The sequence below is a fragment of the Chroicocephalus ridibundus genome, chromosome 3 (assembly GCF_963924245.1).
Source record: "Chroicocephalus ridibundus chromosome 3, bChrRid1.1, whole genome shotgun sequence".
Classification (NCBI taxonomy): Eukaryota; Metazoa; Chordata; class Aves; order Charadriiformes; family Laridae; genus Chroicocephalus; species Chroicocephalus ridibundus.
The window spans coordinates 84292075-84308322 of NC_086286.1; the positions used below are offsets into that span (position 1 = coordinate 84292075).

Here is a 16248-nt window from a genome sequence, read left to right on the forward strand (position 1 = left end):
CACTGGGACACTTTTTGGCTGCGGGTACTTTGGGTCAGCTTCGGTAGTTAGAAATTCTCCTTGAAGTTGTAAAGTCGCCTCCCAATAGAAGATGATGGGATTAGTTAAGCATTTGGGTTAGGAAAATACAATAGGCTGCTTAAAGGCAAAAATTCTGCGCTGTTTCTGAGTTTCTCAGTTGAAATCTAATGGAAATAATCTAAATAAAGTTGCATTATAGTAACATTTTTTTTCATGACACGGTATTAGCAGCTTTAAAAAAAAAAAAAAAGACTATTCTCGATAACTTTACAATTTGTTTTGTTTCTTCTATTTTGTTTTTGAACAGGAACGAGGATGGTAAGCCCTGCATCTTTAAGAAAATTGCTGGAGTCTTGTAAAGATCTTTCTTTACTCGATGTGTCCTTCTGCTCACAGATTGATAATAGAGTTGTCCTAGAACTGAATGCCAACTTTCCTAATGTGTTCATAAAAAAGAGTTTCACCCAGTGACTCACTACCTATGCTGCTGTGGAATTCATTTGACGGAGTTGTTTCCTGTGAATTTGTGCTGACTCTTTTTAAGAAGAATATAGATCCCCTATGAAATAGTGGAAAGTATTAATTACCTACACAAATGGGTAAAATACATTTAAATATATTATACATTTCTTAAAGAGTTGATATTGTACCTAAGAACTTATTTACGCTGTGTTAGTTGGTGGCACTGCATGTTTTTAAATACCAGCCATATGTGTGGCTTTAATGAGAAGAAAATGAAAAATGTCGTCTTAAATGTCCCTTTATAGGGTCTTACACACAATAAACGATGTTAATATCCAGGTGAAAGCAGAAGTTCAATATTTAGCAGTAAGAAAAAGATGGGTGCTTCCTTTTTTTATGTATATGTGTTTGTGTGTGTATATATAAATGTATACAGATGTATTTGTATATACATACACAGATACTGTAGCATCCTAGTTTGGCCTGCGACATAAGATGTTATGGTCTGGCCTATAATTAGTTGTTTGAAAAGCTGTTTAAGCTTCTGTAAGAATGGATTGAAAAGACACTTTGTCATCTTTTTTTTTTTTTTTTTTTTTTGGCAATGAATTGTATCTGATACATTTTTCTCCCTTCCTCCACCTGAAATAGATGTAGTGATGTTTTACAGTACAGCTTAAGCGACACAACAGATAAATGCAAGAATCTTCCACCCGAACTTAGAGCAGAAATGAAAGAGAAAGTTGCCATCTGCCTCTTGGTGTGGGATGTAAAGTTTGAGACAGGTACTCAGTGTCGTAACTGGTAATGCGTAGAAAACTCCAGAGCAATTTTTTTTCAAATTTCTGTCATGGTCAAGACTTGATTTATGATACATTTGGTTGTCATGCAAAGTACCGTAAAAATATAAAAAATAAAACTTAAAAAATAGAACATAAAAAAACCTACCATAAAAAATTAGAACTTAGGGTAACGCATTAGCACCTGTCCCTTACACTGGCATCAAATCCACTATCAAGTGTAAAACCAAACATCTTTGTTCAGTAAAACATCAATGAAAATACAGCGGGTTTGAAACAAGGGCAATATGATTTGGTGATTTAATAATCATCAGATCCTAGTATTGGATTTGGTTTGGGTTCTGTTTTTGTTGTTGTTGTTTTTCCAAGAGGTGATTGCTCAAAGTACTATTGTACTCTCTCTTTAAGACTGTTTAGCCTCTGGAGAAGAAAAACTATGTCAATGGACAAATTCTAGAGGTTTCTTCCTTTTGCACTTCCTTGGATGAAGTTTTTCTCTCTCTTTTTTTTTTTTTTTTTTGTTTTTCTTGAATACCACTGCTAGAGTGTGTTGCTATGTACCGCCTGAGTTTAGAATTTTACCTTTTTAGCCATTGTTGATGAATATGGGTCATGAAATACAACCTGTCATTTGATATTGGCTCCACTATTATTCTATTGATGGCACTCATTACCTACTGGAACAAGCAGGAAAATATTTTGTCTGGCAGAAGTACGTTATTGCAATGAAGATCACTGGCAACGAGTACTTCAGCTTGTGCAGTAAATAACCAACCGCTACTAGAGGACTGCTATGAATCATTAAAGGTTTGACGATCTCTGCGACTCCTGAATGAACGCTTTGAACTCTATGTGCTGGTGCCAATACTTTATAAACCATGTCATGAAACAGCTACAGAACATTTATCAGATTTTATAAAAAGACCTTTTTCTTCAGATTTTTAAATTTTACAGAATCTTTTGGGAATTCCAGATCCAAAGGTCATGCACAGTTGGCTTTTTGATTTATTTTTTTTTTCCTCCACACAGATGGCACTATGGGATTTCCAACTAGATTATGCCATTCCATTTTTTTTTTTCTAGAAAACTGAACATTGTCAGAGATCTTTAGATTTCATATTTATTTATTTTTTCCCTGCTGACAGATGTCAGCTGTGGTGTGATTCTGTGTGAGACCTCATTTCTTTTAGTCAGGTTTGGGTTGATTAATTTTTTTGGGGAGCTTAACTTTTAACTTTTTTTTTTTAATCTACAAGTAATGTTTTTCATTGTAACCAATTATTAAACATTATTGTCCTAGTTACAGGAGAACACAGGTCCAGATAATGGGAGTTTACAAAGAACAGTATTTCAGAACAAATGTTTTTGTTGTGAAATTCCACTTCTCAGGGTGCATCTGTGTTTATCTCCTTTTTTTTTTTTCTTAGAGATCCTTCTTGTTTGTTTTTCACTGTAAATAGAATGGGATGTGGATGAAGTGATAGCCATTGTGCCTTCAAACTGGTAAACTTGGTAAATAATACAGTTTCACTTCTACAGCGTCACTGAATCAAATAAGTGTTTCTGTAATCATATATGTGTAGAGGATTTCATTCTCTATTGCTTTTTAGGTAGTATAAAGGAGGTTTAAATTGTCGTTCATACTAAAGGATTTTTTTTCTTATGTTGTGCCTTCTGTTTGAAATTGTTTTCGTCAAGAATTCTCTATTGTCACTTGAAAGATAAATTGCAGTCTGCTTCTTATTTGGACTATTTAAAACTTAGCTATTGCTAATGCAATTAATTCAAATAGCTCAGAAGTAATTGGGAAAGACTTCCATCTGTAGTTGTAGACTTTAACCTTCAATCAGCAGGTAAGAAGCTATGGACTTTATGCATCCAAGAAGTCTTCCAGCAAAGAGAAGATAGACCAGACTTGACATTTCTAATATTTCCAGGATGAAGAAAATAACATGCTTTCCTTATATGTAACAAAGAAGCAAGAATAGATCACTGTCATTTTAGTTCTGCTATTTTATACTTGTGTGTGTATATCTATTTATACATAGGTATGTATAAATTATATATATACGCACATAAGTTTGTGTGTATATATGAAAATTTTTTGTATGTGTGTACATACTTACACATACATGTCTCAATCTCAAGAGTTATTCATGTCGGAATTACTTTTGTGAAGTAAGTGAATGTAATAGCAAAAGGTGTCTCACAGCAGTTCTGTTTTCAACTGTTGTTTTACTGTACCCGGAGACTGAGTTCCTCTCCACCCGTGCAGCCGGAAAAGCCTGGGCAGGAGGTGTGCTGGATTTCCCATGTTGCTTTGCCCAAGTGCCTTTTGGTTTGTCTGCGTGTGAAAGGTGTTACACAGGGTATGGCAACGTGTGAATGCAAAGTCCGATAACTACTGTGGGCTGCCTCCTTGTGAAGCAGTCGTATAGAGGGAAATTTATTCCAGTTTCATTTAATCCAAGATAAACGGCAATTCCTCAGTTGGAGGAATTGAATTATTCTGGAATTGGGTCGTCATCTCCAACACTAGACCGTCCCTCAGTCACGTTATCTAAATTCTGCTTTTAAGGATATTCCATTTTTTTTTATCATGTCATTTGATCTTGTCTGCCTTTCTGAAGCGTTGTAAAAGATGTGCTTTGGCAACAGATGTTAAAAAAACCTGGCTAACATGTCCAGAAAAAAGAGGCTTTCTGTGAAGTGTTCCTTGTTCTTAAACTAAAGGGGGGCCTGGGTACTATCTGCATGAAATTGGTGTGGGATGGCATGTAGGTAGATACGTCATTCTTTTGGTCATTTTAAAAACTAATATGATAATTTTAGCATTTAAAGCATCTTCCCAACTCTTGAAGGCTTCAATTCAGTAGTGTACTTGCATAATCCTGAGCTGTCTGGCTAGATAGCTCTATGGAAATGGATGGGGTTTCTGTTGCTTAAATTATGCATGTAACTAAGTACATTTGTGAGCAGGACTTGTGTGGAAGAACAGTTTTTGCATAGGAGTTTGGACCTTAAAATTCCCATGTACTTGGAGGTCCAAATTTCAGACAAAAAAAAAAAAAAAAAAAAGAGCCTTGTATTTACTGCCTGATTCTTTCCTTGGGGCTGTCATCCCAGCTCTTCCAGGTACAAGATGTCTAGTTATCATGGTACACAGTGAGTAGAATTCATCTCTCTGAAAGTTCGACATGTAGTTTACGGGAGGAATCTGGACGTCTCTAGAGACCTGTTTATCTCCGCCTAAGATAGATATTTAAGGAAAGCAGAATGAATCATTTTTCTGGAGAGCATCTCTGGAGACTGTGGAAGCTTTGATTTAGCTCAGGTTAGATACTTGGCTTGAGAATACTAAAATGAGATTAATTCCATCCAGCGTTGTACTACCTGTCTTGGAATAGCAAAAAACAAGACAGGAACAACATCCATCCCTAAACCTCAAAACCCTCCAAAATCCATCCAGAAAGAAGCAAATTAGAGATGCTGACAACTTGGAAAGTCAGTGTTTTAAATGCCACGATCTGCTTCTGCCCCTGAGTCTCTTGCCAATGCTGGTGATGTGTCTTTTTTTTTTTTTTTTGGGGGGTGAAAATGCATCCCCTTTCCCTGTTCTGAAATCTCATGTACCTAATTTGCTGTATGTATAGTTCTGTAAATGCATGACATGAACGGGAAAATGTAATTAATGTATTGCAGCTATTTTGATAATCTTTTGTATGGCTATAATTAGGAGTATGACTAGTTTAACTGCTCTCCTGTCGTCAAGAATGTTACCCACTGTGCATTTGCAAAAATGGTGTGGTTTAGTCTTGATTCTCACTGTGTGTACTTACTGCATCTTACAGGGTATGTTTCCCACGTCACATCTGCAGGACTAATACATCTATAAAAACTAGATAAAATGTAGCATTTTATTATATGGAGTATGGGGGTGACTTTGTATATTGATTTACACGTTCATTATTACTCTTTTGCAATGATTCCGTGAGCTGTAGCTTTTGAAGTTACTAGGCTAGAAGTTCCTGGTTTAAGGCATCTGTACATGCTGTGTTAGACACAGTCAACATTTTTCCCAAATGAAGGCATTTGTCCTTCGCCAAGATGGTGATTTCTGTGATTTTCAGATTTCTGGCTTGATGTGAAATCTGAGAAGGGCTCTTTATTAAATACTACCAGGCATGGGGCAAGTTGTGAGAACTGACATGAGGAAGGGCTGAGGCGTGAGTTGTGCGTGTTACAGATCCTCGTGATCGTCAAAGAAGGGCCTCGGCAAGAGGTGGCTCTTTTGAGGAGGATTCAGCCTCAGTAATAGCAGGCAGTGGTGAGATTTTCCTTTTTACCTAATGGACTAAGTACTGTTATTATAGATTGAGTTACGTAGCTCTAGTTTCTCCCTGTCTTCTTTTCATTTAAGAATGATAAATGGCGCAGTTCGGACAGACAAAGTTAGGATCCTTTGTGAGGAATGAAGTTTTTCTCTTGCATGTTTTGTTCGACTTTTCTAAAAACAAATAAAAACCCCTCAACTATTTGAAAGCTCTCTCTTTTTCCTTGGATACTGAAGAAATGTAAATGTCAAAAAGTTGAGAAAAGAAACAAAGGGGACTTATCCAGATTTATCTGGAAACTCACGAAAGAGTGGCCAAAGCTATTTATAGACATGAGAAAGTAAGTGCATTGTTCTGGATCAGCTGTTATCTTTCCCAGAAGTTTAGTTTCCCATGTAATTTCACATGCTCACACTTCTAAATTGAGATTTAGCATTTGGATGCTCTTAATATTGACCTTTCATGTATGTGCTTGTGCAGTAATTCCTGGTGTCTCTTTGTTTCGTTTTTATGAACTACATAAAAATATTTTTTCTTCACCTACCACTGCCTATCTGGATTTTTTGTTAAACTCTTGAAGTGGTCTTGTGCGTGTACACACAGATGCATGTAAGACTTAATTGCTTGAGTTTTTTGCAATTGGTCCCTTTTTTAAGGACAAATAAACTGCAGTTTCGAGGTAAAAATGGTAAAGAGAAGGCTCTGGAGAAGAGAAGGATGAAGGGAAATCTTATCAATGTATAGGAATATCCGATGGAGAAGAGCGATAAAGAAGAGGGAGGCAGATTCTTCTCAGTGATGCCTGTGGACAGGAGAAGGGCAATGGGCACCAACTGAAACACAGGAGACTCCGTCTGAACACAAGACGACACATTTTATGGTGAGGATGACCAAGAGAGCCTGTGGAGTTTCCATCCTTGGACATACATACTCGGAAACTGTCTGGGCACGGTCCTGGGCAGCCAGCTCTAGGTGGCCCTGCTTGATCAGGGGGCTGGGCCAGATGGTCTCCAGAGATCCCTTCCAACCTGAGACTTGGTTGTTCTGTTTGCTTCAGTGTACTGATTGCTGAAGGTGTTGGGGGGGGAGAAAGGAAATAATACCTAAGAAACTTGCAATGTTGAGAACAGTCACAAGAATCTTGTTCATTTGTTCATTTCCTTTGTTTTGTTTTTTGTTTGGTTTTTTTTTTTTAAGGGAAGTCATATTTTTCTTGGTTTAGGTTAGTAGGAAAATCTAAATGTAACTTATTAAAAATTTGATACTGTTTTCGACATACAGTTCTGTAATGTACAAAACACACATGATTAGTTTACAGGAGTACTGTCGTCACTCTGAAGTCTGAAAGTTAGACCAAGGACTAAGATAAATATCCCTGTTCTTGGGTACTGGCAGTAGTTTCTGTTTAGAAACCAAATTGCCTATCCATTAGGAACAGTTTAGTTCGCATAATTTTAATATTTGTTTACGTAGCTCTTAGAATTAATTTGGGTTACCATGGTTTAGATGCCATTTGTTTCTGCTTACTCTATTGGAAACCGAGTATAGCGGTTAGCTGCTCATAACGTCAAAAAATGAAAACTTGAGTTCAAATGAAAAAGAGGACAAAGTTTATGAAATGCTGAACTGCCTGAGCATTTTAGGGAGATACTGTTGTATAATTGTGGTGAGTTACCGTCTTTTGTGCATTTATTTGCCATTATGCCATTGTCAGGAGCTGTTGGGTAGTACAGTCAGTCTTTGGCTCACCATCAGGACATGGTTTCTCTCTACCAGACCTTGGTATCTTCAGATTTATTTTTTCCCGGGCAGTGCCACAGGTTTCTGCACATAGACACTGTTCTGAAACTGATAAAGGCAAATTACAAATAGCTGGTTTAGTTGCGATTTGGAAACTAATGGCTAGTCAATGCGTGGAGTTATTTTGGAATAGTTACTGGAAGTGAATTAAAATAACCAGGAGTTGGTGTGTTTGCAGGGGGGCTTTGTGATTTAACTTTCATATACAGACAAGTCCTAATTATGAGCTGTCCTTTGAACCACCTTAGCGAAATCCATGTAGATGGTCTCGCCCTCGTTCTTCCTAACGAGCATAAAGCCACTACAACTCTTTGGCAACCTCTGGCTTTTTGCATTCATCTCCTTCCCAGGCAGGTAGTGGAGCTGCGGTGTGCGGGAACTGGCCTGATCTCTCAGGTGCGGGAATTGCCCGGGGAAATTTCCTGCTCACATTTACTCCTACGTGTGGGTGAGAAGGAATGGCATCTCCAGGCCTTCAAATTTAGATACCGGAACCCGGCGCCTGGTTTCACTTAAAAATAATAGGACTCTCCCTGCCCCGCCTCAGATAACCAGCAACAAAATACTTGCACTGTATTTGTGATTTAATGGTATGCTCCATTTTCTGCCACAACAGTTGGAGTTTGAGTAGTGGTACAACGGACTCCTACTGCGTTACCTTTTAAAGGGACCAATTTGTAGAAAAGGTGGAAGAGCGGCAACGGAGGGAACAGTTCGGGACACGGTAAATAGCTCTGCTACTCATGCTGTGCCAGTAAGCACCAGAAGCAAGTTATGCCTTTTTTTTTTTTTAATAACAACTCGAGAAGGACAAAAGGGATAAGATAATTGCCTTTAAGCACATTTTCTATAGCTGGAGGGTATTTGTATCATCTAATTTTAAATATCTAGGGTAGGTACTAAAGTTAGCAAATGAGTCTCCTGTGATCCCTTCACTCTGGAGAGGGAGGTTCCTCCCCGGGGTGATTCAGATCAGGAGGTCAATCTTAAATTATGGTCCTGAAGCAACCTCTGGAGAAGCTGAGGTCCACGCAGACTGTGTAAAACTTCCTTGGGAGATTTCAGCTTCCTGAGCCGTGCGTGGTGTCCTAGCGCGTGTGGATGCAGAATTAGATACTCCCTGTTAGCCCCCTCGTTTCTCTTGCTTCTGTCGAAGGCCACCGCCGCCTTTGCTCTGGTGGTTGAACTGCATCTGAGTACTACCTACAAAATGTCTTGGCTGAAACTAGGAAGCTTCTTTTCTAATAGCTGAGTGTTTAAAACACCTTTTTCTGTAAACTTCAGAATAACAAGCAGCAGGTGGGAGCACGTTGGCTGTTCAAAAGTCTTAATGTGAATTAGCATAAAGGAGGATAGCCACTTCCCATTGTGTTCCAAGGCTCCTTGACTTTTAGATAACTTCACGACTGCATCCAAAAGACATACAAACTGAGGTGGTTTATTTTTGCCTCATAACGGTGGTTCAAGCCCGAAAGTATAAAACGTTACTGTGAACATCTGAGAACATGCAGGTCCTGACTGGCTTCAATAAAATTCCTAACTAAGGTCTCAGAGGAGAAACAAGGCGTTGGAGGTTTAGATTAGAAAAGCCAATAAGAGCACGTTTAAAGCGTGGTGAAGGCAGCGATTAGCAAAGCCAAAAGCGGGAGGTGGGGGCAGGGCTTCACGGATGTGTTTTTCGTGGCTGTATCCTGATGTTAAGCTACGTGGGCCCATGAAGCTGACAGCCTTGCAGTCCTAAGTATGGTCAGTATTCCAAGGGCTGTGTCTGTATGTGCAATCTTAGGTCCCAGATTTCTTCTCTGTGCTGTCATTCAATGTCGTACACCTTCAGCATTAACCCCATTTTTCATTTTGTGCTCCTGTTAGTGTACTAGCAGTGTTTACCTTAGCATCTTCTCTGTATTTGTTTTTAATATTCCCCTCTGAGGCTTCTGCATTTTTTTATACTTGCGCAAATACTTGATGACATCTCAAAATTATGGGTTTTTTTCCTCCCTCTCAGTATTCTGCTTGACCAGTAGTAAACGGGAGGTTATTAGTGTACCACTGTTCGGATTTGACGACCGCGTCTCCTCTCTCCGTGTAAGCCCCAAGGTCTCTAGTGCCCGCGCGGACCCAGCGCAGGCAGAGATCTGGCGCCTCCTCGTTGGAACACCTTTGTCTTGTACCACTTACTGCGTATTTGTGGTATAAGGTAAGGGTTTACTTGGACGCATGTAAAACAGAGGTGTCAGCCCCCTATTTATAAATGATTGCGTTTATTATGGAGAAATCATCTAATGCCTTATATTGCTAACTGGAAGGTAGTTTCTTTTTGTCTTAAAAAGTTAATCGCATATTCACACGCCAATTATTTCTGTTTAGTAAATTCAGCCTGTTTTATTCCGCTGCATGGGCTCATTTAAAATGTCATAATACTGTGTTGTACCGTTTTATTCTGTTCCTGCCAGTATGAAGAAGTTGAAATTAATGTCCTCACTGGGTCGTCAGTGTCTGCTAATTCAGAGATGACAGAAATGTGTTAAAATGTATTCAACCTGTAATATTTATCTTGCTTTGCACTTAATTTGTTTCCCTTTGACTGTGTTGCAAAATACCAAGTGTACATAAAATAATGAATAAATAAAACAAAAATAAATTATTTGTCTACATTCATTGACCTTTTGTGCCTTCATTTTAAAAAACAGTGAAATAAAACACAAAATGTGATGCATTCAGAGGAACAGTTTGGGCATATTTTTATCACTGTTAGTTTTGAAATAAGTTACCCTGGATGTTTTTAGAGACGGATTTGTAAGCTTATTTATTTATTTATTTATTAGGAAAGAGTGGTGGTGTTTAATGTTTATCTTACTGTAGCCCTGTGAAAGCACGTGGAACTAGGTGCGTTACACAAAATAAACGTTTTGCTGCCTGAAATGGCGTGTGATGTAGGTACAGAGCAAGAGACAACAGATGGATACAGACAGACGGGATGTAGAGCGGAATACGGAGATTGCAATGTGCCGAGACAGACCTCCGAGAAAAAAATAATTGTTGCGTTTCTTTCAAGGATTATTTCCTACACTAACACAAATCCTGTTACCATAACGTATTTCTTAATCTCTTTAATGATATAGGTAGCGATAGAGTTGTGTTTAAATGCTGTGGAACTTAAATCACAGGATAAACTCTAAATTTAGCAAAGATGTTACGGAGTTCTGCCGCTTTGAAAATGGGAACCAGAAGGCGACACGTAATGGGTTGGACTCGACTTGTCCAGAACAACCCGGGTATTGAATTGGAAACCAGTAACTGCTTTGCTAGACGTTGTCCTACCTTTTTCATTAATTGTCTGAGCAGTTTGTTTATTGGTTCAGAGTTACTTACCCAACCGGTATCGGTGTGATCGGTGCCCATTTTCTTCTAGGTAGAGTTTATTAAGTGTTATTCACCTGAAACTGTTCCTTGTTCAAGCCAACGCTCTTACTAAAACAAATACAAAGCTTTGAGTTGTCTTATTGCGTCTCTAAGGAAACTTAAGACTTTTAAGACTTACGGAAAATTGAAACTTTTCATCTCCAGCACCTACCGAAGCGTTCGACTTGAGTATCACAACTTTGCCTCAGGCCGGTATCATTTCAGACGTGCTAAAACTACCTTCTAGCACCAACTTACGGCTCCTGTTGCTTCCGATTATCGAGAAGCAGGAGGACAAGACTGGACCCGGCTTCTGTGCATCTTGGGCAAAGCGCAGCTGACTTTTGACACGTGCAAAGGACGGTTTCAGAGGTCGCTTTCTCGCTGCCCTGTTTCTGACAGATGCCTGTTTGTCAGGGCTGCCTTCACGGTGTTGAAACATCACACACCTCCTCCGTGTGGCGCTTCTGATCATGCAAACGGTTTAAAAAAACCACACGGATAAAGCCAGATTGCAAAATATATCAGGATTTCCAGACTTTAATGCCTAGGAGCCTATAATACACTTTATTACGTTGTTGTTGTTATTATTTGGCAGGAGCGCGTGATTATTTGGGGAAGCGAAAGCAGTTACACGCTCTCAGTACTCGTGGTTTCACGTGCGATATGTCCAGTGGGAGGGGGTAAAGTGTAGCGTTCTGTGAAAACGTTCGAAAATGGGAACTTATCTCTGTTACTTTAAGATGCGATTGGCAGTCTTCATTGAATTGAAACAGAACACTGGAGACCTGATACCGCACGTGCTGCGATTGTTTATTCACTGGTAATATCAATGTCATCGTATACAATGCAGGCATTTGTTGTGTTAAAAATCCGTTCGTAACAATACTTTCCCTCACAGTTTCAAAGAGCTAGAAAGAAAAAAATGCCCGGACGCGGTGACCGTGCAGTTGTGAATTGCGAAATATCTTTAGGAGTTAAAATAAGTTTTCGTAACAAGGTCTTGCCCATCTCTCTGGCCGCAAACGCACAAACCATTTTAAGTTCCGACTTCAGGCCGGTGGGTCTCCCAGCGCGGCTGGAGCCCAGTGGTACAGCCCCCATAGCTGCTTTGTAAGAAGGATAAATGGTGCTTAGAATTAGCCTTGTTAATTGGCTGCAAGCTCGAACAAAACCCACCACAGGCAAAAAGAATTAAAAAATGAAGATAACAGGCATTAAACAGTCTATATTTAAAAAAATACGCTGAATGCGCGAGAAAGATGCAATTGGCGAGCCGCTTAGTTTATTTTTTTCTAGTACCTGTATCCAATACTAAACATAACAATTTGGGCAGCTGTTAATTGAGCACAGGAGGCCTCTCGTACAAGGACCAAGAGCACCTTGTCTAAATCAGTCATTTCAACAGTTGCTAGAAATCATCAAAAGCAGCTCAGAGCTAATGAAAACTGGAATGGGAATTAAAATAAAGGGACGCGTTACATCTAAGAAAGTGTGATTGATGCGAGCAATTCTCATTCTTGCTTGGAGATGCTGCTGGAGATTGGTTGGGTCTGGCGTCTGCTGTCGCTTCCCAATGCCTGTTCCCGGGCTGCTGCCACTGCTGGGAGCAGCTCTTCCCTTGCAGTGACTACAGCAAAACATCAGGACCGATAAACTGCTTAATCGGGCACTTTGGAAAACTGCTATTTTTGGGTGCGAAATTAATCTGACCCATCCGGAGGGCTCATTGAAGGTGACTGACAAGCTGTTTTCAGCATTCGTATACTTATTTTCCGTGCAATGCATCGATAGACTTGTAGGATGCCTTGGAGGAACTGCCGTTCCTCCGGTAGGTATCTCACCCTTAAGGTCTGCAACCGCTACCTGGTGTTGAGCGTGAGATAACTCATCTTTTGTAAGCGATTGAGGAGGGGGAAAGAAAAAGTGGTGGGTAGGTACCGAGACTTCAGGTGGAAGCCCTGGGCTGTGTCGTTGTCAGTGCTGTGCCTGCCGATTGACCTGGGGGTGAGTTACCAAACTTGCAATTCGCTTTCCGTGTGATTGTGTGATCAGGTAATATTTACGGTATCTCATACTAATGACATTCATGAAGAACTTAAATGTTGCGCAAGAGTAAAACATTATCTTTGAATTGGCTGAGAGAAAGGATTTGTAAGAGCGAAATACAGCGGGTACCAGTCAAACCTAGAGATCTACAATGCCACTCTGAATTTTATTTTTTTTTTATATACTTTTAAATAATTCAGTCTCGTCAGAGAATGGCAGCAGCTTTCAAGTCAAGGTATTGATCCATGGGTGTTCTGCTGCTCTCCAAAACGTGCAAAGGCTTTCGCATCTGTGCCTCCACTGCTCAAAGTGGCACATCTTCAGAAAGGAGGCACGGATCGGGATTAATGGTCTCCAGCTAATGATCAGGGGCTATCTGTCACCTGAGAGCGAGAAGTCAGTTGCGGAGGGGATGGAGTGACAACCCGCCTTTTTGCATTTTCCTACATGTGGAGTCCTTTGGCAGTTTTTACATCTTTCCATTGGCAGGAACTGAACCTGAGCCCCGGTCGTTGGAGCTGCCACATTCAATGGTGGCTTCGGACTGGAGCAGTTTAGCGCCACGCATCAGCAGATGGATCACCTTCATGTGTGCGGTTGGTCTGCGGCATGTAACGTGCCATACTGTCAATGCTACTGCGGTTTACCATCCAAAAATGTTGAACAGGGTTTTATTAATAAAGAGATTTTTTTTTTCCTAAACCTAAGAGACTGAGTGAAAACGTGCGCTCTCTTCTTTGCAAGAGAAAAAGCGTACTGCCTTGCTCCCTAGCTTTTTTTTTTTTTTTTCCTCAGAACAACACTGTCTTATAAAAACACTTTTTCCCAGAAGTCCCCTACAGGTGATGGGTTTAAATTTGGAAGAGTGAGGGAACCACAGTTCCTTCCCTCATCTTTCCGTCTGCCAGACGGTTAGTGTGTGTCACGGCCCCGCTCCGACGGAACAGCAGAATCTGTCCAGGGAAGGCAGAGAGGCCGTTCCTTCTGGTCGAGAAATAGCAACGCTAGATTTTTGTCTCAAAACTCACAGAAATGAGAAAAGGGGCCATATATCCCTTGGGTATCAGGTAACAGGTTGGAATTGTGGCGTTTCGATGGGGCTGTTACTCGTGTTTCACAGCGCTTGCCCCTGTCACAGCCGCTGCCTCCAAGGACTCCTGCAAACCCCACAGCGCGTCCTTCTTACCCCGGAGTCCCTGGGCGCTGCTGAATTTGATCTTAAATAGAAAGCGCTTGGGACATCTAAACAACAGGGCTCCCCCCTGCTCCCAGCAGCCCACGGCCGTGTGTCTGGGCTGGGTGTTTAGGACTGGTAGGCGCTGGGCGCCTACTGCAGCTCACCTTATTTTGACCCGCGAAGCGGCAGGTCCAAGCCTGGTGGGAGAGCATCACTGGGATGTGGGAAGCCTTGAATTCAGGCCAAGGGGAAGCGAAGGCGTAGTTGAGGCGTAGCCGCTGGGTTGCACGGCGATGCCCCGGGTCAGCCCCCTTCTGCCCTTCCGCTGGAGGCGCAGAGGCCGGAGGGCGAGAGACACGGTGCTGGGCCAGGCGGGGAGGAGGGAGATGGATTTCAGCCTCGTAGGTAGGGCCCGCGGGCAGGAGAGACGTGAAATCTAACCTGGCCCTATGGGTACGTAGCTCTATGGAGATACGCGGTGGGCTGGCCCCTGCTGTGGGTGCGCCTGTATTTGTGAATGGTCAGCTGGAGAGGTGGCAGCACCCAAGCCGAATGGGGCGGCTGCCCTTCCACGGGTCCTCTGAAACACCTCCATCCCTCCCGTAGTCAGCTACGGAGGCACGTAGGCAGGCTGGGCTGGCCATGCTTTTTCTTGCCCGATTTGAAGTGCCAGGCATGCGTAATTTTAATAAGGGATTGCTTAAGTTAAGGGCCTAGATTTTACCCCAAATTAAAACTGTCTGGTTTGGGATGTGATTTACACGCTGAGGTTGTTGAGCAAAATTAGTACGCAAAAGGTCAATGTTATCCACTTCCCCAAACCCGTTAACAAATAAATCCATCCTTACTTATCCGCCCATTTAGGAAGGGTCCCTGAAACAAAGCCAGCTTTTCCCTTTAGAGTCTGAACCTTTGCCGTGGCTTTCTGCCGGCTGCGAGGAGAGACGTCTCCGCAGCTAGAACTGGCACAGGCTTGGTCTGTAGCGGAAGGTGCAGCCACTGCTTACCTTTCCTCTTCCGGCCGCATGCATGCCATCTTATTTCTGCGAGCTGAACAGATCCACAATTGGTGTTCAGCTGGAAAAAAACCCATTATTTTCTCCCACAGCTGCTTAGTGCTACGTATTGGCTGTCTGTAGTGCGATTAGTTCTGTGCAGAACGCTCATTTCTTTCTAAAACTTAATCTTTCTTGGGTTTGGTTTTTTTTTTTTTTTTTGCTTTGTTTTGTTTCAGCTCAATTTGCTTGTTGAGTTAGCAAGAGACTCTGAGATCGTGATATGTCACTTATCTGTTTTCAGTGCACTACAGTCTGCTGCAGCAGAATGTCTGAATGGCTTGGGCTCTTGATATTCACAATATTTTAACGTTTTCAGCGCTTACTTCCATAGCACGGCAAGCGGGAGTTATGGAAGTGGTAACATTGAAATAAACACAAGGCATGAACTTGTACAGTCTTACTAACCAGTGCCGCTGCTGGGGTCTGGGTCCCGTAAAGACCCCTGGCAGCTGCTGGGCGGTTTGGGGAGGGTGTCACAGTTATGCCAGGAGGCCATCGTGGTGTTGGGTAAAAAGAGAGAGCACCAAAACCCACCAAACAGCCCCACGGGAGACTGTCTCTGGTTCGCTATTCCTGGGAAATGAGGGTTTCACCCAAATGGGCAGGATTTTCAGAGTGGGATTTTCGGTTTGGTTTTTTTGTTTTTTTTTTTTTTTTTTTGGATGGTCTGGCATCTGGGATGATTTGACTTCATCAAGAAGATAAGCCATTCGGTGAAACGGTGGGATTTGAGACACACACACACACATACACACACACCGTGGGCTCCACTGATCTTCCTTCCCCCGGGATTCCAGCCCCCCCGTCGTCCTTGCATCCAAGGAGAGAGAGAGGGCTCGGAGAGGAGGAAGAGGAGGGGAATGCTCCCCTGCCCTTCCCGGGGGAGTCCCCGAGGCGGCGGTGGCCGCTGGGGGGAGCCCGCACTCCACGCGTGGCCGTGACCGTGGCCGTGGCCCCGGCTCCGGCTCCGGCTTCGGCTCCGGCCACGGTCCCGTCCCTGGGGCCGGGGCCGGGACAGGGGCCGAAGCCGAAGCCGGAGCCGGGGCCGGTGGCATCTTCCCCGGTCCCTTCCACGGAACGGGGCGAGACGATGCTCTGCGGGAAGGAGACACAGAACCCCTCTCCCCCACCACCAAAAAACTACA

The 16248-nt window shown here is 42.1% G+C and overlaps 1 protein-coding gene across 6 annotated transcripts in view; it reads left to right on the top strand.

The window, feature by feature from the left end:
- The window catches only part of FBXL4 (F-box and leucine rich repeat protein 4), a 71661-nt gene extending 61590 nt beyond the window's left edge, over positions 1-10071 (top strand). For all 6 annotated transcript variants that reach the window (XM_063329912.1, XM_063329913.1, XM_063329911.1 and 3 more), the window contains one exon: positions 329-10071. In XM_063329912.1, the coding sequence (XP_063185982.1) occupies positions 329-492 (164 nt within the window). In that variant the 3' untranslated portion in view covers positions 493-10071. The remainder of the gene's footprint in view (positions 1-328) is intronic.
- Positions 10072-16248: the final 6177 nt, after the last annotated feature.